General features: G+C 34.7%; 1 protein-coding gene across 8 annotated transcripts in view; it reads right to left on the reverse strand.

Moving 5' to 3' along the window:
• HFM1 (helicase for meiosis 1) overlaps window positions 1-25,258 on the reverse strand; it is a 115,541-nt gene that overhangs the window by 65,147 nt on the left and 25,136 nt on the right. For 5 of the 8 annotated variants that reach the window (XR_004383795.1, XM_032867107.1, XM_032867109.1 and 2 more), the window contains 13 exons: window positions 25,100-25,170; window positions 24,501-24,633; window positions 23,563-23,714; window positions 22,910-22,987; window positions 22,532-22,690; window positions 10,598-10,798; window positions 10,426-10,514; window positions 7,040-7,083; window positions 6,831-6,932; window positions 6,086-6,231; window positions 5,055-5,149; window positions 4,303-4,436; window positions 3,471-3,518 (listed from right to left, as the gene is read on the reverse strand). Coding sequence is in view for 7 of the 8 variants with exons in the window: in XM_032867107.1 (XP_032722998.1) it covers window positions 3,471-3,518; window positions 4,303-4,436; window positions 5,055-5,149; window positions 6,086-6,231; window positions 6,831-6,932; window positions 7,040-7,083; window positions 10,426-10,514; window positions 10,598-10,798; window positions 22,532-22,690; window positions 22,910-22,987; window positions 23,563-23,714; window positions 24,501-24,633; window positions 25,100-25,170 (1,452 nt within the window). In the remaining variant the exon portion in view is untranslated. The remainder of the gene's footprint in view (window positions 1-3,470; window positions 3,519-4,302; window positions 4,437-5,054; window positions 5,150-6,085; window positions 6,232-6,830; window positions 6,933-7,039; window positions 7,084-10,425; window positions 10,515-10,597; window positions 10,799-22,531; window positions 22,691-22,909; window positions 22,988-23,562; window positions 23,715-24,500; window positions 24,634-25,099; window positions 25,171-25,258) is intronic. The other 3 variants (XM_032867113.1, XM_032867112.1, XM_032867110.1) reach the window with 2 other exon arrangements.

Below are 25,258 nucleotides of genomic sequence, written 5' to 3' on the forward strand. Positions count from 1 at the left end.
GTCCCTACTTAAGTGGTAAGGAAAAACTCATTAAATAAAAGAGCCAGTGAACAGGCTAAAAAGATTTTCTAATAGTAACAATAATACAAATTACCAAATAAGTGATGAAATAACATTTACGACTTGGAACTTTTAATTTTAAATGAGAAAATTTGGGGCACCTGGGTGGCTCAGTGGGTTGGGCCGCTGCCTTCGGCTCAGGTCATGATCTCAGGGTCCTGGGATCGAGCCCCGCATCGGGCTCTCTGCTCAGCAGGGAGCCTGCTTCCCCCCTCTCTCTCTGCCTCTCTGCCTACTTGTGATCTCTCTCTCTCTCTCAAATAAATAAATAAAATCTTTTTAAAAAGAGAGAGAAAATTTGCATTACCTCATTTAATTTAATTCTCATAATAACATAACAAGGTAGGTACTAATATTATTTCATATACAAGTTAGGAAATAAAGAAATAGGAAGCTAGGTTACTTGCTCCAGTTGTATTTAACCACCCTGCTATTTGACTTCCAGTGTGGCGTGGTTTGCTTTTTCTTTTTCTTTTTTTAACTTTTATCAAAGATACATACATACAAAATATAAAGAGTCAAATAGATCTACAAAGATTGTCCAAAAAAACACCAATCTTTTTCCTCCTCTGAGTTTGCCACACTCTCGAGGCAACCACTTGTGACTATTTCAGCTGATGCTTTTAGTACTTAGTTCAGCATAATTAACATGTTACTATTGCTACCTGGAAGGAACCTCTGAACAGGAAGTAACGCAAGTTCACCCCTCACCGACTGCTGAAGATCAGAGTGAGTATAGTAGCCTGCTGCCCACTGGACTCCCATTGTTCCATGCTATAAAGCCCTGAAGACTGTAGGTAATTCAGATCACAGAGTGGGAATGCCACAACATGTTCAATCTTTTTTTTTTTTTTAAATATTTTATTTATTTATTTGACACAGAGAGAGAGAGAGAGAGATCACAAGTAGGCAGAGAGGCAGGCAGAGAGAGAGGGGGAAGCCGGCTCCCCACTGAGCAGAGCCCGATCTGGGGCTTGATCCCAGGACCCTGAGATCATGACCTGAGCTGAAGGCAGAGACCTAACCCACTGAACCACCCAGGCACCCCCAACCTGTTCAATCTTAAATAGAGTAGCCACTCACAAAAACATAACCCTTAACAGGCAAAATTCTTGGAGAAATACTTCAGTTTAAGCAACATTGCTTAGGCAGCTTGATAAACTTTTAAGTATTTGGTTAATAAGTAAGGCTTTTGAAGTCTTTGCTAATTTTCTTAATTACCCATGATTAACATGAGAGAAGTTAAACAGTCAAAGAAGAATACTTACTATATTACATTACTAAGCACTATTCTAAGCTTTGGGTTTACAGCAGTAAGCAAGACATGGCTCCTTCTCTATAGAACTTATATTTTATGGAAGAAAAGAATCAGTACAGAATTTAATAATAAAGTTTCAGGAACTGAAATGTACTATGGAAGAAAATAAAGCAGAGAGAAAGGACCTAGAAAATAAGAATTTTTTTTTAAAGATTTTATTTATTTATGTGACAGACAGAGATCACAAGTAGGCAGAGAAGAGGCAGAGAGAGAGGAAGAAGCAGGCTCCCTGCTGAGCAGAGAGCCCAATGTGGGGCTCGATCCCAGAACCCTGGGATCATGACCTGAGCCGAAGGCAGAGGCTTTAACCCACTGAGCCACCCAGGTGCCCTGAAAATAAGAATTTTTAAAGATTTTAACTTTTCATGTATTTTTGATATAAAGCTATGTAATATCTGATTTAGTAAGGATATGTTCATCCTAATTTTCAACATAAGCATATCACCTTTCCAACAAAAGGAAAATAGCAACAATATCGTGGAAATTGTTTTACCATCCTCTCTAAAGAGGTAGATTTAATTAAGGTAGTCCAGAAAGGCCTCTCTGAGGAGCTGATATTTGATCAAAGATCTGAGTGAAATGAAGGTGGAGACCACAAGTAAAAAATATGAGAAGTGTTCCAGGAATAAGGAACAGAGTGGAAGGACCAGATGTGGAAACAAGCTTGGTGTATTTAAGGAACAGCAAGAGATCCAATTTATAAACAGCTGAGTGAAAGAGGGAGAAAGTAACAAGAAATGAAGCCAAGGCAGGATGATACTAAAGAGGATTTGTGGGCTCTGGTGAAAGTTTGTTTTTTATTCTAAGAGTGAGGAAGGAACTACTAGAGGATCATGAGCAAGTATAACCAAATTTAGGAATGCTAAGGATCCTTCCTAAGAGATTTAAGGCAGACCTCCAGAGATACCAAAATATTAAATTCAGTTATATAATAAACTTGGCTATTCTTTATAGGCAAAATCTAGCTATCCCATAATGACTAAAGATAAGGCAAATATGAACTATGGTTCTGCTAATTTAACAAAAGTTAAATCATTCCAATTATCAGAATGTAGCAAGACTATATTGGACTATCTTGGACTATCTGATTTCTTCTGTGTATTTGATTATGATCAAAATATGTTTTAAAAACTCCATTACAAAATTGGTCAGTAAATAAAGAATAATACAACTATTTTATATATCTGTTTCTCAATAGCAGCATTATGAATATATGCTATTGCTTATCACCTTGTTTCAACAATATTTTGTTCTTTAGTCAAGATAATTTTACTGCTTCATCCTTAACTCTGCATCTTAATATGCCATATGTGTATATCCAAGTAGAGAATAAATTAAAATTGGCTAAATATTTTCAGGTCTACAGTTTACACTACAAGTGCTCCTCCGTATATGCATGTCTACGCCTTTATCTTTTTTTTTCCCCTTCAAGTTATCTTTGTACCACCCAGTGTGAGGCTCTGGGGCTCAAACTCACAGCCCCAAGATCAAGAGTTGCATTCTCTACCAATTGAGACAGTGAGGTATCCCAAAATTGGCTAAATATTTTTGGTGGATCTCAATTTTTTCTTTCACTGAAAGAGAATCTCAATACAAAGAAGAGCTAATACCTTCTAACCCTAATAAATGCTCAACAATTTTTTGATACTTGAAATGGCAGGTAATGAACTATTAATTAACTGAAAAATTAAGCTTGGATTTGATGGGAATACATCATTAGCGCAGGTAAGGATAAGAAGCCCATAATCAAGGTAGGCTTATATATTCAATTAAAATTAAACTAGAAAATGAAGAGTTGTATATCCATAGGCAATATTTTCAAAGATGAGGGTTATTTTTAAATAAAAACAAAGTTAACATTCTATAAAGGAAGATATTCTGATAGAATCAATAAATTCATTAATTCAGAAGAAAAGTACCTATGCTAAACTTTATTTGCATGTGAAAAAGAAATACTTCATATATTTTTTTCTGGAAACAAGTTTACTTTTTTAAAAAAATAATTTACCAAAGAGTATTCTTACTTTCACACTAACTGATTTTTTCATTAAAATTTATAAAATATAATTTTTTACAAGGAAATGCATCTAACCTTGTAATTTTGCTTCAATTCCATCTTTGTTCAATCCAGATGCAAAACCTATAAAAGTTATGAAAATTCAAAAAAAGTTAAAATAGAAAGGACTTAACTCATATTTATAGGCCCAATTTATACCCAACTTAATTAGAAAAGAGTAGTCTAACTTAATCTTAAATAGGGGGAAAAATAGCTTAATGAGTTAAAACAAGGCTTACCTATCTATAGAAAATAACCACTGTTGTAAACAATTGGTTATCTTTTGCTTTTTTATTGTGTAACTATGACCATGCATACTGTATTTTTTTCCCTTGGAGAGCTTAAAGTTTTGAACCTGTGTGCATTCAAATAATACTGCAATAAATCAGGTTTTAATTTGATATTCAGCAATTCCAAGTATTTTTACTTTATAACATGTACCATATGAAAGAACCTTCTAGAAGCAATATAACCAGATGTGTGTTAGCTTTAGAAGCAGGATGCACATTCCAGCAGCAACAGCAGTACTATATACTTTGATCTGAACACTAGTTCAGAAAAAATTCAAGAATCTTTTTACTTTAAAAAAATAATTTTAGGCATTTTTATTATTTTTATTTGAGTTAATTTTTTCCTAAAAGGTCTATATTTAATGGTGCCAATTTCAAACCTTATTAAAAGACTAGAAGTAAAACAGATAAAGGTTTCTCACATTTTTCTACTCTTGTTGCTAATGTATTTCTGAATGTTATTACTTTTTATTTCTGCTACCAATTACTGTCTATAATCTATTCTGTGACTTAAAAGTATAAAAATAGACTCAACTGGCTTGAAAAATTTACTACTTTTTCAAATCAAAGTAACAAACCATAATGAGATGGATTTTTCAAGGCTCTGATATAAAGCAAAGTTGATCGTATCCATTCCAAAGCAATATTCACATCTGTGATGGTATGTAACACTATCTCTGCATTTAAATGTTCAATAAGATGTCTGTGTAAACTAATAGAAAAAAAAAAACCTTTGTATTAGTAATATTTATTTTAATGTCATAACCTTACCTTTTTAAACTGCAATAATATTTTTAATAATTCAATAATTAAACATAATTAAAGAATATACTCATTGTTATATTAATAACTCATGAAAAATAACTTAATTTTCAAAAATATAAGAGAAAATCATAAAAAAAATCAGTTCAACTGTTAAAAAATTATAGACTTTTCTCTATCTCATGGCTCCAGAAGACATTATTACATAAAAAGAGTAGAGACTGAATATTCTCTCAGAGTATTATAATCATATACTTTACTAAAGGTTCCAGATTGCTATCTATTATTAAACAAATTTTAAAGATGTAAAAAGATGTTTTAGTCTTATTACTAATTTGGCCTTTTATAACAAGGATACATACTACCACATGCTAGGAAACTAGTGAATAAAAATATTACACTGTCCTTTTTAACTCTTAGCTTCTTAAAAGGACACAAACTTTCTGCTTAGATTATTAAAAAGTTTTAAGACAATGGTCTTAGACAATCTAATCAAATTTGCTTTTAATATGTGAATAGGAAAAATATTAGCAGTATTAACAACATTTTAGAATATTTTTTGAATTACCTGCTTTCTATAGTGTCACTACAAGCTAACATCTGAATATATTTCTCTTTTGTACTTAACCGAGTCATAATAACTGCAGTAGCTGTAGTGTCAAACTGGGAAAAAAAAGTAAATAAATAAACACACACACACATAGAGAAATGTAGTAAAAAAGAGTACATGTTGGTACCAGTCCTCTTTAAGAATTCATAAATTTCATTTTATATTAAGCAGTGCCTGTCTTAAACAACAGGTCAAAAACGCCTTAAAAATGTTTCTGAATTTGAATGTTCACTGAAAATTTAATTTAAAACCTTCCAAGAGTATAGATGTAAAAATATTACTTTAGTTTCAATGTAACAATTTTGGTAACAATAAAATCAAAACAAACTTAGGCAACTGGATAAAAGTTCTAAGATTTGGTGTAGTTTACATATAATCTAATTGATCTTATAAAAACTATGATTTATATAATATAATATTTTGACACTCTTTGAAAAGATAATCTTCCTAAATATTCCCCTACTAACTATAAGAATGACTTTTTTATTTAAATATTTGCTAGAGTAGGACATGTTTCTTAAAGTATATAGGCTAGTTTTTAATTGTCACAATACCTGGGGACCGCTATTGGCATTTTGCCTTAAGACCTGGGGATGCTACACATTCTGCAATGTATGACAGTCCTAAACAATGAAAAACTGTCCCATATAAAATGTGAATAGCATCCTCATTCAGAACAAAAAACAAAAACCGAAAAAACCTCAAAACCAAAAAAAAAAAAAAAAAAAAAACCAAAAAACCCACCTTTGATGGTATATACACATTCATCAACCCAACCAATAGCCTAAGGAAACTCAGAGGGCACAGAGGCAGCATCTCTCCTTCAGTGAGATTCATTTTATTTCTATGTCTCCATTAAAGCAGATTTTCTATTGCATTTAATTTTAAACCTAATCTGAATATGAAATGCTGATCTGTTTAACAAAAAACAGTTTTTGCTTTTTACCTTATTTTAAAACAAGTTACAAAAATAAAATATTGTCACTTACTTGAGGTCGACCAGCTCTACCAATCATCTGCAGAATATCTGTTTCACTGTACTCTTCAAACATTCCTCCAGCATAATGCATCGTAGATTTTATAACTACTAGGTGAGCAGGCAAATTTACTCCCATAGCTAAAGTACTGGTAGTAACTGTATCAGATTAAGAAATAACAGTTTCAAGCCATATAACTCTATTGCTTCAGTAGAGATCTTCTTATAAAATATATACTCTTATAAATATAATAAAAACTCATATATAGGGAATTTAGGAAAAACAAAGAGGAAAAGAACATCACTATGTAAAATAATAACACATCTTAAAATCAAAAAATTATTGGGGCACCTGGGTGGCACAGTGGGGTAAGCCTCTGCCTTCGGCTCAGGTCCTGGGATTGAGCCCTGCGTCAGGCTCTCTGCTCAGCAGGGAGCCTGCTTCCCCCTCTTTCTTTGCCTGCCTCTCTGCCTACTTGTGATCCCTCTCTGTCAAATAAATAAATAAATAATCTTTAAAAAACAAAAACAGAAACAAAAAACTATTAAATTCTTACTCTTCAGGTAGCACTATTCAGTAGCATGATAACCAAAACTGCCAGAGTTTACTGCAACATGTGTAAGTATGGGTAATTACATGATTTTAGATTCGTAGAAGAAAAGCAGAAATGAGTCAGAATACTTGAGCTTTTTTTTTTCTCTTAACAAACAGTTTTCCAAAATATCTTATAATAGGCACAAGAATATGTTTTACTTACAAAGAACTGGTAGATCTCCAACAGTGAAAGCTCCTTCAACTACTTTTCTATCTGACAGCTCCATACCAGCATGATGATAAGCAACACCATGTATTAAGATATCTGTAATAGAAATGTATCATCTGTTATATGCTGTTAACATTCCATCCATAATTGACTCCTTTTATGTATGGCTGAAAATCCTATTCAGAAATAATCTCTAAACTTACCTCTCAGTTTCAAATCTCTTATGGAATATGCACACTTCTGTAACCTATTTTTAAAATACCATAAAATTATTAACATAAAAGCGTAGTTTATTAATCATTTTAACATAAAAACATAGTTTATTAATCATTTTGATTAATCATTTTGAAGCTACAGATATTAGAATATTTTCACAATACCGTTGTTCAAAAATCACCTTTAAGAAGTAGAGAATACCTACCTTTCATATTCAGAAGTCCCTAAATTTATAACTCAGCAAAACAAGAAACAAGTTAAAAATGGGCAAATGACCTAAATAAACATTTTTCCAGTAAATTTATACAAATGGCCAACAATACATGAAAAGATGCTCCACATCACTAATCATCAGGGATAAATGAAGTCAAAATTACCTCACAGCTGTTAGAATGGCTAGTATGAAAATGACAGGAAATAACAAATGCTGGTGAGGATGTAGAGAAAAGAGAGCCCTTGTGCACTGTTGGTGGGAATAGTAAACTAATATGGACCACTATGGAAAACAATATGAAGATTCCTCAAAAAAAATTAAAAATAGAACTATCACATTATCCAGCAATTCCACTTCTGGATTATATCCAAAGGAAACAAAATCAGTATCTCAAAGAGATACCTTTACTCCTAGGTTGGTTGCAAAATTATTCAGAATAGCCAACATATATAAACATATATGTTTATATATAAACAGAGACAGATGAATAGATAAAGAACATCTGATACACACACCCACACATACACACACACAAACTCACACAATGGAATATTATTCAGTCTTTAAAAAAAAAGGAAATTCTGCCTTTTTCAACATGGATGAAGTTAGCAGCCATGTTGCTAAGTGAAATTAGCCAAAATGGTAATAATATGGTAATAATAATATGGTAATATGATAGTCAATTCTCATGTTATCCCACCCTTGATTAAGAAACTGAAACTGAAAAAAGTAATGTGCCGGATGGTACATGGCTAGTAAAGTGGCAGCACTGAAATCCAAATCATGGTCCCTAACTTCACACTGTTTCTATGCTTTTTCTTTTTTAAGACTGGTTTCTTTATTTTAGAGAGAGAACAGTGGGGAATGGGCAGGAGAAAGGGAGAATCCCAAATCCTAAACAGACTCAGAGCCTGACGGGGGGCTCCATCCCATGACCCTGAGATCATGACCTGAGCCAAAACCAAGAGTCAGTTGCTCAACAGCCTGCACCACCCAGGGTGTTACTAACACCAACATTTGTTTCTAATACCAACATTTCATTCCTGGAAAATCAGGAATAAAAAAGGGGGGTGGAGGCGGGGAGGGAGAGACAAGAGTGAAATGAAAGATGAGAAATTTTCCTTGAGTAACTAGGTAAAGAGTGGGAAGTAAGAAAAGGAGAAATATGATATATGCTTCTGTATAAGAAAATGATTATCTAAAACAAAATTAGCTAAGTTGGGTGCAGCAGACAACAGGGGAAAAGGGAGAGGATGGAATGGAAATTAGTTTCAAGTTTGCATTCAGGTTACCTATTTCAGTTTCTTACTCTTATAGATAGGTTCAGGTTCAAAATGCTAATTATTAAGTATTCATCTTAGGAAGTTGTATAATCAATTCTATATGAATGATGCTACTATTACACAAAGAATTCTATCAATTTTTATTAAAATTTCCTTCAGAGTTAGTTTTTGAGCAAGAAAGTAAGGCTCATTGCTTGACAACCATATCTGCTTCTGACTAAAAGTCACATGGCCCAACTAGATCAACTAGCTTATTCACCCAAGTAGAAGGTCCCAAATTACTCATTGCTACTTACTGTCTCCTCACTCTATAACTATACTTTTTTTAAAATTCCAGTTTACGTTTATACTATTACTAGTTTTATAATGACCTGGTCAATTGGTTTTTGAAACCCCATCTTTGCTAAAAACACTTAGAAAATTAATAATCAAGAATGTTAAAAAACCAAGTCCAGCTGGTATGGAAACTATTAATTGCAATTTAATTATAGAAAAGGATTTTGCCAGCAAAATGACCTAATGGATGCATACATTTTCCCAATATACTTGATCACTGCCTTAAGTAGCCAGGAAGTTTTCTGGATTAAAACCAAAGGCTCAGACCAGGTGATTAAAATAGAAACTTTAAAAAAAGGCTTAGGAAACATTCTCATTACAAGAATACTACCAATTAACTTCCTGAAGTTAACTAAGACATTCCAAAATACAGAAATATTTTGTTATTTGAGTGCATTATATAACAGAAGAAGTATTTAATAAAAAGCTAAAGAAACCAGAGTACAAAATAGCTGAACATGTTAGATTTAGAAACCTTAGTAACAGAATCTGGGGCTTGATGGGCAAAAAGAAGTCTTGTAGGATTTGCAAGAACATGAGTGGGCAAAGGAGAATTGAGTCTCTTTTCCTGGTCTACACCAACTCAAAATGGCATCCCATTCATTTTCATTCAATATATCCAGAATAGAATCATGGTTCTCTCAAACCAACTCCTCTTCCAGTGTTTCCCCGTCTTAGTTATACAGCACTCCCTGGTTGTTCATGCCATGTTTATCACTGACATCTCCCTCACCTTCCTCCACATAGGAAATCAATTACCAAATCCTATTTATTTTTACTTCTAATTATATCTCAAATATATCATTTTATCTCCATCAACACTGTCACCTCCTTAGTTCAAATCACTATTAGTTTCTAATAGTTTGAAATGCTCATACATATGCAGTTGGAGATGTCAGTTAGGCACGGACTATAGACTAGAGTTCAGAATGGAGCTATAAATTTAGGAACTGACAGACATATATAAATACGAGCATACATATATTCTTTGAACCCATGTGATAGACACAAATACCCAGGAGTGTGGAATTAGAAAGAATGAACCTTGGATAGAACCTCCAAAATGCCAACCTTTCAGAGCTGCATAAAGAGGATTGAGAATGAGCAGCCAGCAAAGTAGGAAGAAACTTGGTAGAGGATGATCACGGAAGCACAGAGTCCAGAATTTTGAAGTAAGGTGGGAGGGATCAAATGTATTAGAGGCTCCTGAGAGATCAATAGCAAGATTAGCTTTAGTGAAAGATTACAACAGATACCAAATTCAAAGTGGATTAAAAAAAAATAATGAAGACAGCAATGTGAATAATCTTTCAAGAAACTGGCTAAGAAATAAAGAAGATAGGATCAGAGTGTCACTAAGATTCACTCTCTCACTTAATCTTCCAAATTACTCTTATCCTTAATTTATACCTAAGGAAACTGAGGCTTAGAGAGGCTGATTAACTTGAAAAGGTGAAAGAACAAACCCAGTTTTCTCATCTCATCTAGATAATCCCTAAAAGTCTTCCCATCTCTAATAACAAAAAAAGAGAAAATGTACCTTTGTTTCTGTTCCATAGCCATGATAAATTTAGCATCTTTCACAAGAACAGAAGCAGCCTGTTGTACACCTTTCCTTGTTGCACAAAACTGAAAATAAATGAATAATTCTTGGATTGATCATATTAAAAACTGAACATTACACTCAAAAATAAGCAACTAAAAATCCATACCACAAGTGTGGGTTTCTGATCAGAGTATGTTTGTATAACACTGGCAATTTTGTAGTTGAGGGTTAAATCAAACTTAAATTCAGTTTGGTTACTTCTGCAGGGGAAGCCAAGAACCACTTTCCGAAGTTTCACCGGCCTATGTCTCTCATCCATTTTCAGGCATACTGCAGGTCTTTCACCATCTGAAAGCCATTCTGCAATCTTTAAATGACAGAAACATATATTAAAAGTTCTTTCTAGTCAAGTTTTATGGCTAAACAACGCAATAACAGACCACTTTTAAAGACAAGGTATAAAAATAATTAAGCTGTCTTTTTCAGTATTACATATTCCAGTGATACTATTCTATTTATATATTGGTAAATATTATCAGTAACAGTATTTTAAGATTATTCCCACCTTTCAATATGCTAAACTCCCAATTAATTATTATTATTTTATTTTCCTTCCCAAGAGTCCAAAATAAAATTAAAATTGATTTTGGCAAAGAAACTGAATTTCTCACTATCATTATTAACCTTCCTATTTTTCAGAACTATGCCTAGATATGTATGACAGCTCTTTTGAGTTGTGCTAAATAATAGCCAAGGAGTAGCAAAGTAATGGTTGGCTTAGATTAGCAAGGGTTGACAATTTTTAAACAAAGAGCAAATAAATGTTTAAAAGATAATAGTGCTGAAAGTACATTTCAGACTCAATGCCTGAGTCATTTGTTAATTTCTGAAGCTGTGGTGAGCAATCCTTATCTTCGTAAAACCTGGTTAGTAATTGGGCTTTATGCCTGCTCTGAAACTGACCACTGCTTTGACAGGAAGATGGATTAATGAGTTTTAGTTGCAGGGGAAAGAAATATTAAAACATTTCAAGGTTAAAGTGTATGCAAATAAGGTAACACAAGAATTTAATTTAAAAGGAGCAGAAGGCCAAGGGTGAAGACCCTAATTTAGGAGAAAATTGACACAGAGGATTTGTACAAAGAGATGGGAAAGTAACATACACAGATGTGGTGATTATCACAAAGGGCAAAAGAATTTCAAGAATTACAGAGTACTGATATTTAACGACTGCTTACAAATCAATAAGAAAAGCTTATTATCCCAATGTGAAAAAAAGGGTAAAGAACAGGGGAGAGACAAGATGGCAGAGGAGTAGCAGCCTGAAATGACATCAGAACCCAGGAGTTCAGTTAGATAGGTATCAAACCACACCTACAAACTCAACAGGAGATAGAAGAGAAGAAGAGCAGCAATTCTAGGAACAGAAAATTGATCACTTTCTGAAAGGTAGGACGAGTGGAGAAGTGAATCTAAAGTGATGGAAGATAGACTGCGGTGGGGAGAGGCTGGATCTGGGCAAGTGGTGGAGCAAGGGAGCACAAAATCAGAACTTTAGAAGTCTTGCTCCACTGAGGGACATCACTCCAGAGGCCAAGCGGGTGTGGAGTGCTCGTGGGGACAGTGTGATCTCAGGTCCCACGGGGGTCACAGAAAGGTCAGGGGTATCTGAGTGTGGCAGAGCTCCCAGGTATCAGAGCAGGGAAGCCGACTACAGAGACAGAGCCAAAGAATGAGCCTTCAGATCAGGGTTACCTTAAACCGTGATCCAAAGCACCGTCAGACCACTGCTCTTCAAACAGGAACCCCAAAAGGGGCAGATCCAGAGAGGCTCAACTTCCTGCTCTGGGAGGAGCAGCGCGGCAGGAATCTGCTGGGTTTGGAGACTCCAAATAGGGTCATGTGCCAGAGACAGAAATGCTCAGTCACAGGCCAGGTGAGCTTGGGAGTGCGGCTAGTGACCAGAGAGACAGGAGTGATTGACTGCTTATCTCTGAGAGCCACTGAGGAGTGGGGTTCCGGGCTCTCGCCTCCTCCAGGAAGAGATTGGGAGGCCACCATTTTCATTCCCATCCTCCAAAGCACTACAGAAAGCATTCAGGGGAAAAAAGCTCCAAGAGTGAACCTAAGAAGATTACTTAGCCTGGTCCCTGGCAAGGGCAGCACAATTCCGCCTCAGGCAAAGACATTTAAGAATCACTACAACAGGCCCCTCACAAAGATGATCAGCAAAACATCGAGCCAAGACCAAGCTCACCTATCGAGAAGAGCCGAACTCCAGAGCTAGGGGAAAGCAACACATAGAATTCAGGGCTTTTTCACCATGATCCAGTAGTCTTACAAAGTTAAATGTTTTTTAATTGTATTTTTTCTTATTCTGTTTTTTTAAATTTTTCCTCTTTCCTCTTTCAATGTTTTCTAACTAGTTTATCTTAACAATATCTTTCTTAAAAAAATCATTTTAAACATTCATTGTTACAGTCATATTTTATCCCTTCATTGTATTTAACCTTGTTTTTTGTATACATATAGGTGTTTTTTTTCCTAAAAAATTTTGGGATACAATTTCTTCTAATAGATCAAAATATACCCTAATCTAGCATATGACTTTGTTCTAGTCTCCAGCCTGAGCACAATCCCTCCTCTTTTTTTTTTCCCAACCAACTTATCAATTCCTTTTTTAGAATTTTTAAAATTTTCATCTTTATAGTCATATTTCATCCCCTAATCATGTTTACCCTTATTTTTGTATATATATAAGTTTTTCTTTCTTTAAAATTTTGGAATTGTTTCTTCTAAGAGACCAAAATACACCCAAAATCAAGTGCGTGGCTCTGTTCTATTCACTAGTCTAATATATATATATATACACACACACACACACATATATATATAATTTTTTATTTTTTAATTTTTATTTCGTTTTTCTCCTTTTCTTCTCCCCCTGGTTTTGGATCTTTTCTGATTTGGTTACCATACTTTTTTCTGAGGTCTTTGCCACCTTTTAGTATGTATTCTCTCATTCATACATTCTTATCTGGATAAAATGACAAGGCGGAAAAACTCGCCACAAAAAAAGAACAAGAGGCAGTACCGATGGCTAAAGACCTAATCAATACAGACATTGGAATATGTCAGAACTACAGTTCAGAACGATGATTCTCAAGGTGCTAGCTGGGCTTGAAAAAGGCATGGAAGATATTAGAGAAACCCAGTCTGGAGAAATAAAAGCCCTTTCTAGAGAAATAAAAGAACTAAAATCTAACCAAGCTGAAATCAAAAAAGCTATTAATGAGGTGCAATAAAAAATGGAGGCTCTTACTGCTAGGATAAATTAGGCAAAAGAGAGAATTCATGATATAGAAGATCAAATGATAGAGAATAAAGAAGCTGAGCAAAAGAGAGACAAACAACTACTGGACCACGAGGGGAGAATTCGAGAGATAAGTGATACCATAAGACGAAACAATATTAGAATAATTGGGATTCCAGAAGAAGAAATAAGAGAGAGGGGGCAGAAGGTATATTGGAGCGAATTATAGTAGAGAATTTCCCTAATATGGCAAAGGGAACAAGCATCAAAACCCAGGAGGCACAGAGAATCGCCCCCCTTAGAATCAATAAAAATAGGTCCACACACCATCATCAAATAGTAAAACTTACAAGTCTTAGTGACAAAGAGAAAATCCTGAAAGCAGCTCGGACAAGAAGTCTGTTACATACAATGGTAGAAATATTAGACTGACAGCAGACTTATCCAGAGAGACCTGGTAGGCCAGAAAGAACTGGCATGATATATTCAGAGCACTAAATGAGAAAAATATGCAGCCAAGAATACTATATCCAGCTAGGCTATCATTGAAAATAGAGAAATAAAAAGCTTCCAGGACAAACAAAAATTAAAAGAATTTGCAAACACCAAACTAGCCCTACAGAAAATATTGAAAGGGGTCCTCTAAGCAAAGAGAGAGCCTAAAAATAGTAGACCAGAAAGGAAGAGAGACAATATACAGTAACAGTCACCTTACAGGCAATACAATGGCATTAATTCATATCTTTCAATAGTTACCCTGAATGTTAATGGGCTAAATGCCCCAATCAAAAGACATAGGGTATCAGAAGGAATAAAAAAAAACAGAACCCATCAATGTGCTACCTACAAGAAACTCATTTGAGACCCAAAGACACCTCCGGATTTAAGGTGAGGGGATAGAAAACAATTTATCATGCCAATGGACATCAAAAGAAAGCTGGGGTGGCAATCCTTATAACAGATAAATTAGATTTTAAGCCAAAGACTATAATAAGAAATGAGGAAGGACACTATATCATACTTAAAGTGTCTTCCCAACAAGAAGATCTAACAATTTTAAATATCTATGCCCCTAACATAGGAGCAGCCAACTATATAAACCAATTAATAACAAAATCAAAGAAACACATCGACAATAATACAATAATAGTAGGGGACTTTAACACCCCCTCACGGAAATGGACAGATAATCCAAGCAAAAGATCAACAAGGAAGTAAAGGCCTTAAAGGACACACTGGACAAGATGGACATCACGATATATTCAGAACATTCCATCGCAAAGCAACAGAATACACATTCTTCACTAGAGAAGACGGAACATTCTCCAGAATAGATCACATCCTGGATCATAAATCAGGTCTCAGCCATTACCAAAAGATTGGCATCATTCCCTGCATATTTTCAGACCACAATGCTCTGAAGTTAGAACTCAATCACAAAAGAAAGTTGGAAAGAACTCAAATACATGGAGGCTAAAAAGCATCCTACTAAAGAATGAATGGGTCAACCAGTAAATTAAAGAATTCAAAAATTTCATGGAAACAAATGAAAATGAAAACACAACTGTTCAAAATCTGCGGGACACAGCAAAGGCGGTCCTGAGAGGAAAATATATAGCCTTTCTCAATAAAATATATAGGCCTTTCTCAATAAACAAGAAAGGTCGCAAGTACACAACCTAACCCTACACCTAAAGGAGCTGGAGAAAGAACAGCAAAGAAAGCCTAAACCCAGCAGGAGAAGAGAAATAATAAAGAGAGTAGAAATCAACGAAATCGAAACCAAAAGAACAGTAGAACAAATCAACGAAACTAGGAGCTGGTTCTTTGAAAGAATTAGTAAGATTGATAAACCCCTAGCCAGACTTATCAAAAAGAAAAGAGAAAGAACCTAAATAAATAAAATAATGAATGAAAAAGGAGAAATCACAACCAACACCAAAGAAATATAATTACAAGAACATATTATGAGCAAATATACGCTGGGAAATTCGACAATGTGGAAGAAATGGGTGCATTCCTAGAGACGTATAAACTACCAAAACTGAACCAGGAAGATATAGAAAACGTGAAAAGACCCATTACCAGTAAGGAGACTGAAACAGTCATCAAAAATCTCCCAACTTGGGGCACCTAGGTGGCTCAGTGGGTTAAGCCTCTGCCTTCAGCTCAGGTCATGATCTCAGGGTCCTGGGATCGAGTCCCGCATCGGGCTCTCTGCTCAGCAGGGAGCCTGCTTCCCCCCGCCCTTTCCTCACTGCCTACTTGTGATCTCTCTCTGTCAAATAAATTAAAAAAATCTTAAAAAAAAAAAAAATCTCCCGTCAAACAAGAACCCAGGGCCAGACAGCTTCCAAGGGGAATTCTACCAAACATTTAAAAAAGAATTACTACCTATTCTCCTGAAACTGTTCCAAAAAATAGAAATGGAAGGAAAACTTCCAAACTCATTTTATGAGGCCAGCATTACCTTGATCCCAAAACCAGACAAAGACCCCATCAAAAAAGAGAATTAAAGACCAATATCCTTGATGAACACAGATGCGAAAATTCTCACCAAAATACTAGTCAATAGGATCTAATAGTACATTAAAAGGATTACTCACCACAACCAAGTAGGATTTATTCCTGGGCTGCAAGTTTGGTTCAACATCCTCAAAACAATCAATGTGATACAATACATTAATAAAAGAAAGAACAAGAACCATATGATACTCTCAATAGATGCTGAAAAAGCATTTGACAAAGTACAGCATCCTTTCTTGATCAAAACTCTTCGAAGTGTAGGGATAGAGGGTACATACCTCAATATCATCAAAGCCATCTATGAAAAACCCACAGTGAATATCATTCTCAATGGGGAAAAACTGAGAGCTTCTCCCCTAAGGTCAGGAACATGGCAGGGCTGTCCACTATCACCACTGCTATTTAACATAGTACTAGAAGTCCTAGCCTCAGCAATCAGACAACAAAAAGAAATTAAAGCATCCGAATTAGCAAAGAAGAAGTCAAACTCTCATTCTTTGCACGTGATATGATACTCTATGTGGGAAACCCAAAAGACTCCACTCCAAACTGCTAGAACTCATACAGGAGTTCAGTAAAGTGTCAGGATATAAAATCAATGCACAGAAATCAGCTGCATTTCTATACACCAACAGCAAGACAGAAGAAAGAGAAATTAAGGAGTCAACCCCATTTACAACTGCACCCAAAACCTTTATATACCTAGGAATAAACCTAACCAAAGAGGCAAAGAATCTGTACTCAGAAAACTGTAAAGTACTCATGAAAGAAACCGAGGAAGACACAAAGAAATGGAAAAATGTTCCATGCTCATGGACTGGAAGAACAAATATTGTGAAAATGTCTATGCTACCTAAAGCAATCTACACATTTAATGAAATCCCTATCAAAATACCATCAATTTTTTTTTCAAAGAAATGGAACAAATAATCCTAAAATTTATATGGAACCAGAAAAGACCCCAAACAGCCAGAGGTATGTTGAAACAGAAAGCCAAAGTTGGTGGCATCACAATTCCAGACTTCAAGCTCATTACAAAGCTGTCATCATCAAGACAGTGTGGTACTGGCACAAAAACAGACGCATAGATCAATGGAACAGAACAGAGAGCCCAGAAATAGACCCTCAACTCTATGGTCAACTAATCTTCGACACAGCAGGAAAGAATGTCCAATGGAAAAAAGACCGTCTCTTCAACAAATGGTGTTGGGAAAACTGGGACAGCCACATGAAGAAGAATGAAAGTGGACCATTTCCTTACACCACACACAAAAACAGACTCAAAGTGGATGAAAGACCTCAATGTGAAACAGGAATCCATCAAAATCCTTGAGGAGAACACAGGCAGCAACCTCTTCAACCTCAGCCACAGCAACTTCTTCCTAAAAACATCACCAAAGGCAAGGGAAGCAAGGGCAAAAATGAACTACCAGGACTTCATCAAGATAAAAAGCTTTTTTGCACACCAAGGGAAAGAGTCAGCAAAACCAAAAGACAACTGACAGAATGGGAGAAGATATTTGCAAATGACATATCAGATAAAGGGCTAGTATCCAAAATCTGTAAAGAACTTCTCAAACTCAACACCCAAAGAACAAATAATCTAAACAAGAAATGGGCAGAGGACATGAACAGACATTTCTGCAAAGAAGACATCCAGATGGCCAACAGACACATGAAAAAGTGCTCCACATCACTTGGCATCAGTGAAATACAAATCAAAAACCACAGTGAGATACCACCTCACACCAGTCAGAATGGCTAAAATTAACAAGTAAGGAAATGACAGGTGTTGGCGAGGATGTGGAGAAAGGGGAACCCTCCTACACTGTTGGTAGGAGTGCAAGCTGGAGCAGCCACTGTGGAAAACAGCATGGAGGTTCCTCAAAAAGTTGAAAATAGAGCTACCCTATGACCCAGCAATCGCACTACTGGGTATTTACCCTAAAGATACAAATGTAGTGATCTGAAGGGGCAAATACACCCTAATGTTATAGCAGCAATGTTCACAATATCCAAACTCTGGAAAGAGTTTGAATGAATTAATGAATGAATGAATGAATGAATAAAGAAGATGTGGTATGTATGTGTGTGTGTGTGTGTATGAATATTATGCAGCCATAAAAAAAAACCCTGAAATCTTGCCATTTGCAATGACATGGATGGAACTAGAGGGTATTATGCTAAGCTAAATAAGTCAATCAGAGAAAGACAATTATCATATCATCTCCCTGATATGATGAATTGAAGAGGCAGAGTGGGAGGTTTGAGGGGTAGGGAAGGCAAAAATGAAACAAGATGGGACTGGGAGGGAGACATACCATAAAAGACTCTTAATCTCAGGAAACAAACTGAGGGTTGCTGGGGGTTGGGAGGGTTAGAGATATATGGTGGTTCGGTTATGGACATTGGAGAGGGTATGTGATATGGTGAGTGGTATAAAGTGTGTAAGCCTGAGGATTCACAAACCTGTACCCCAGGGGTACAAACCTGTACCCCTGGGGCATAATAATAATACGTTATATGTTAATAAAAATAATTTTTTTAAAAGAGTAAAGAACATGACCTAACAAGGTACAAAAAAAGAACTTAAAGTAATTGACTGATATATTAAAAATATTTACTTCAACATGATGCACCCAGCTTTGGTTTTCTTTTTCAACATTTACTTGGCAATTCAGGGTCTTTTCTGGTTCCACACAAATTTTACAATTGTTTGTTCCAGCTCTTTTAAAAATGTCATTGGCATTTTGATTGGAATGGTGTTGAGAAGTATAGATTGCTCTGGGCAGCACAGACATTTTAACACTGTTTATTCTTCCAATCATGAGCATAGACTGTTTTTCCACCTTTTCATGTCTTCTTCAATTTCTTTTGTAATTGTTCTGTAGTTTCTAGAGTATAGAACATTTACCTCGTAGGTTGGGTTTATTCCAAGGTATCTTTCAGTTTTTGGTGTTATTTTAAATGAAACTGGTTCTCTAATTTCTCTTTCTACAGTTAGATTGTTAGCATACAGTAAAGCAACTGATCTGTGCACTGATTTTGTATCCTGCCACATTACTGAATTGCTGTATGAGTTCTAGCAATTTGGGGGTGAAGTCTTTTGGGTTTTCCACATAAAGTATCACATTGCCTGATTCAAGCTATATCACAAAGCTGTGATCACCAAGACAGCATGATACTGGCACAAAAACAGATACACAGATCAATGGAACAGAATAGAGAGCCCAGATATGAATCCTCAACTCTATGGTCAACTAATCTTCAACAAAGCAGGACAAAATATCCAATGGAGAAAAGACAGTCTCTTAAAAAAATGGTGCTGGGAAAACTGGACAGCAATATACAGAAGAACGAAACTTGACCATTCTCTTACACCATAAACAAAGATAAACTCTAAATGGATAAAAGACCTCAATGTGACATGGGAATCCACCAAAATCCTTGTGGAGAACATAGGAAGTGACCTCTTCAACACTGGACATAGCAACTTCTTTCAAGCGAAACAAAAGCAAAAATGAACACTGAGACTTCATTAAGATAAAAAGCTTCTGCACAGCAAAGGAAATAGTCAACAAAATAAAGAGGCAATCCATGGAATGAGAGAGGATATTTGCAAATGACAAGAACTTCTCAAACTCAACAACCCAAAAAACAAATAATCAAGTCAAAAAATGGGCAGAGGACATGAACAGACACTTCTCCAAAGAAGACATATGAATGGCTAACAGACACATGAAAAAATGTCCAACATCATTAGCCATTAGGGAAATTCAGATCAGAACCACACTGAGATACCACCTTACACCAGTTTGAATGGAAAAAATTAACAAGGCAGGAAACAACAAATGTTGGAGACAATATGGAGAAAGGGGAACCCTCTTACACTGTTGGTGGGAATGCAAATTGGTAAAGCCACTGTGGAAAACAGTATGGAGGTTCCTCAGAAAGTTAAAAGTAGAGCTACCGAATGACCCAGCAATCCCACTAATGGGTATTTAGACCCAAAGGCACAGATGTAGTGAAAAGAAGGGGCATATGCACCCCAATGTTCATAGCAGCAATGTCCACAATAGCCAAACTGTGGAAGGAGCCGAGAAGCCCTTCAACAGATGAATGGATAAAGAAGATGTGATCCATATATGCAATGGAATATTACTCAGTCATCAAAAAGGAAGAATACCCACCACTTGCATTGACATGGAAGAAATGAAGGGGACTAAACTAAGTGAAATAAGTCAAGCAGAGAAAGACAACTATTATATGATTTCACTTATATGTGGAAGATATGGAATAACATGGAGGACATTAGGAGAAGGAAGGGAAAAATGAAGGGAGGGTAATTAAAGGGGGAGATGAACCATGAGAGACTATGCACTCTGGGAAACAAACTGAGGGTTTCAGAGGGGAGGAAGGTAGGGGGATGCATTGGCTGGTGATGGGTATTAAGGAGGGCACATATTGCAATGAGCACTGGGTGTTATATGCAAACACTGAATCATGGAACATGACATCAAGGACTAATGAAGTACTGTATGGTGACTAACATAACATAGTAAGAAAATATACCTACTTCAGTAAAAATCAAAGCAGTTCAAATTTTTTAAATAAAGTACATTTTAAACAAGAAATGTGACAACTATTTATTTTTAAAGATTTTACCTATTTACTTGAGAGATAGAGCATATGTGTGTACATGTGTGCAAGGGGGAGGGAGAGAGGGAAGTGGGGAAGAAGACTCCCTGCTGAGCAGGTAGCCTGGATCGCAGGACCCAGGATCATGACCTGAGCCAAAGGTAGATGCTTAACCGACTGGGCCACCCAGGCACCCCAATAACTATTTAAATGTAATAATAACAATAATTTATTATCATATCCAGTGCTGGAATACAGAGAAATGGCTAATGATGGAAGTATAAATGACTATACCATCTACTGAAAGCACTGTTTCCTTAGAGTTTTATATATCCTTTGACTCAGTTATTTCAAACTAGACATCCATCCTAGAGAAATAATTATAGGGCGCCTGGGTGGCTCGGTTGGGCGACTGCCTTTAGCTCAGGTCATCCTGGAGTCCCAAGATCGAGTCCTGCATCAGGCTCCCTGCTCGGCAGGTAATCTGCTTCTCCTGCTGACCTCTCTCCTCTTATGCTCTCTTTCTCTCACTCATTCTCTCTCAAATAAATAAAATCTTTAAAAAAGATTCTGGAAAAAAAATCATGTTTTCAAAGATGTATTAACTTTAGCACCATTTACAATAGCAAAAATGGAAATAATCTTCCATCATTAAAGCAGTAGATAAATTATAAAAGCCACATATAATTAGATAAATAATTTATAATAAAACCACAAAAACTATATTAAAGAAGAATATATAATGACATGGAAATGTCTGTAGGTTACATGCAAGTCATAAAAGAGCACGCATAGTATGATTCTACCTATACATCTAGAAAGACAAACACTGGGTTTCTATTGACTATACTTAAAAATTTTCTGTTATTCTTGAATATGAACAAAATAAGTTGTTAACAGGAAAATGAATAATTTTGCCAAATTAAAGATAAATCAGGCAAAAATTTCCATTAGATTTGACAATATGGAACTATATTTGAAATTTCTAAGTAGTAGAAGAAAAAAGTCCTACTATAGTAGGCTATGAAGTAAATAGGAGTGAGAAAAAATGAAACCATACTATTTTTCAAGAAGTTTGCCCAGATATTGAAAAAAAATTAGAACAAGTATAATACTGCATACAATTATTTATCTGTCTATGTACTCCATTAACCATGAGATCCTCCTCAAGGGCCAGATCTATATGTTTTCACTTTTGTATCTATTATTAGTGCTTACCATAATGCCAGCCACATAGAATGTGAAAAGATGGGCAGTAATCACCTAAGCAATTACTTTCATTCTCCACCATATTTTGCTAAACAACTAGAGTCAGCTGATTACAACAACCATAATAAATTACTAGTCATTATGAGGTATCTGAAACCCATAAAAACCAAGACTTTTAGATACTAGTAAAGAACAGACTTGTAGCAATTATGTCTCATTAAACCAAATTAACCAAATATTAAGGCTTAATACTGCCATACCTATGAGATCTGACTATAACTTTCTACAACATACTTTCCTACTAAATCATTTATGGGATTTATAGGAAAAAACCCTCACTTCCCCCTAAGATTAAAATGACAAAATATTTCACTAGTCATAAAAAAGTCCGATAAGACTAAAATTCTAACTTACATCCTCAGCATTTGGAATTGTTGCAGATACAGCTACAAATCTCATTGGAATAATTATGCCGCTATTTTCAGAAGCAGGAGATAAAGACTGTACAGTTTTCATTCTGCTAACTACAACTTCAAGAGTTGGTCCACGATTTTCATCTTTTATAACATGTACCTAAGAAAGAAACCAAGAAAAAAATGATTAACTATAAAAATAAAAAAACTATTTAATTGATTAAAATCCATAATAATATTAACACTCTTAAGAAAATAAGACTTTCTACTTGAAGGGATAAAACAGAGTTTGGTTGAAAATGTCTTATTTCTTTCTATCCACCCTAGTCATCATTTTATGTTTATCTCTGAAAATAAGTTGAAGTAATGTGTTCACTACCTCATCAATGAGAAAAAGTCTAACCAGCTTGACCAAAGAGTTGTCTCTCCATTTTCTAGTCATGCTATCCCATTTTTCCTAAAGAAAAAATGCAAGTGGTTTAACATAAGAAATTATAATAAATATTATTAAGACATCAATAAAAATCTTAACCTGATACAAAGGATGGGCAATATTTTAATTTATGTCTCAAAAGTATCCTGAAAAAGATTTAAAGATTAAAAACACTTTAAAGAATTTTGATAGTCTTATAAGTGCTTAAAAAACTAAACCCCCATTTATTTTTTACATAACCAAAAATATACAAAATTATAGTTTAAGTACCTTTTTTTAGCCCTACCAAGGTCCTCCCTCTGTAATACATAATACTTGGATAAAAGAATACAAGCAAAAAATATGATTGCAAATTATCCTCAATAACAAATTACCTATTCATATATTTTGTCTATTTTGCCCATTTGGTAGTTTGTCTTTTACTTACTGATAAATAAGTATTCTTTATATAACCTGAATAGTAGTATTTTTTATGTTTGTTTCTTTTTTACGTTGCATATATTTTCTTCTACTTTGTATATTCTCTTAATTTTTATTCATGGTGAAGAGAAACATTTTCTAATAAACCAAGGAAATAACTGAGTATAAATAACACCTACTGGAGTTGTCATAATAATATGGGCATGCTGAATCTCAAATAGGTCATCCATTACTGTATCTCCAGTGAGTTCTTTACAATTCAATCCTATTGGTCCAAATTTTTCTTTCCAATCATCAAAACGCTGACTACACAGGGCTTTTATTGGTGCCACTATAACAATATAAGATATTTATTTTGAATGTCAGTGCAATTTTCAAATTACTTCCACAAACATTGGTTAATAAAATTAAGATCAAACATTGAGGTTTGCCTAGTACTTATAAATTGAAAGAGTTAACAATATAAGCATATTATTTAGAGATATAATCGCCAGGCTGTACTAAAAATAGAAAAACAAGTAATTGTTCAGGGAATTGTAACTAAGAGCAGAGAGAGGTAAGGTAGGAGATTATGCTTTTCATTATAAGACTTTTTGTAATAATCTATCTTTTTTAACCATGTACATAGATTACTTTGATGAAAAATTTTAAATATATATATATATATACACACACACATACATACACACACATATATATATCTAAGAACAAAAAGTTCTGGTTCCTAAGGAAATTTTTTAGAATTTCAAAATGTTTGAATTTATTGTTCTTGTTGTCCTTTAAAAAATAAACACATATTGTCTGGAGCACTGGGTGTGTTGCATAAAGAATCTTGGAACACTGACAAAAAATTAAATTAAAAAAAGATCAAAAGGAGAAAAACAAAACAAAAAAAAACATGTAAAGGTCAAACTCTCAATTCAAATATTACTTTTTATTTACAACTGTGGGAAAATGTGTTTGAAATTTAATGTAACAGACAAGAGCAAATGTGACAGGTCTTCATTAAAAATGTGTGGCAAACCGAATGTTAATTCTTATGGCTTGAACTTTATTTCTTACCTTTGCCTCAATGGTTTTTCATTATTATAATTAATTACTCTTATATAATACTTACTGTAAACAATTTTAATATTTGACCATGGCAATGGGACTTCCATTAATAATCTTGTTATAGCTAGTTCAAACACCACAGTTTTCCCAGAACCAGTTGGAGCACAAATCACAAAATTCCTATCTGTGTAAAGAAGCTAAAAAATAAAATTTAATCAATCATGGGATATATAGAATTTTTCATTCACACTCTCAATTTGTTAGAAAATATGTAAGAAAGACTCTCTGGAATAATAATTCAAATTATTTTTACCTCTAAACTTACTAAAATTCTAACCCTACTCTACATCCACACCCTCCCAAAAAAACCCATTATTAAATAATTTATCATTATGTTTTATTTGTGAAAATAATATGTTAGACCTAGAAGAAAATTTCTTTAGCTTCCAGAGAAATTTTATAAATTTAATAAGTATAAACAAACCCCACCTATGAAAGTCACATACATTCATTTAGCAAACATTTTTTGAGTTCCTATAGTGTACCAGTCACTGAGCATGGCACTGGAAACATAAAGATGAATGTGATCTAGTCCTTGCCCTTAGAGAGTACACAATAAAATAAGAAGAGGCAGATAAATAAAAATCATAATAAAATACTTACATCATCAAAGGCTTTGGATTGTATATAGTTGAAATATGGGAATTCCTTGAAAACACTTCTAAATTTTGCCGCTTAGAATAGCATTAAGGAGTCAAATATTTCAGAATTTTTAAGAATTCTTTACTTTTAATTAACTAATTAATTGGTTACTTTTAATAT

The sequence above is a fragment of the Lontra canadensis genome, unplaced genomic scaffold, assembly GCF_010015895.1.
Source record: "Lontra canadensis isolate GAN:19392208 unplaced genomic scaffold, GSC_riverotter_1.0 scaffold33, whole genome shotgun sequence".
NCBI classification, from domain to species: domain Eukaryota; kingdom Metazoa; phylum Chordata; class Mammalia; order Carnivora; family Mustelidae; genus Lontra; species Lontra canadensis.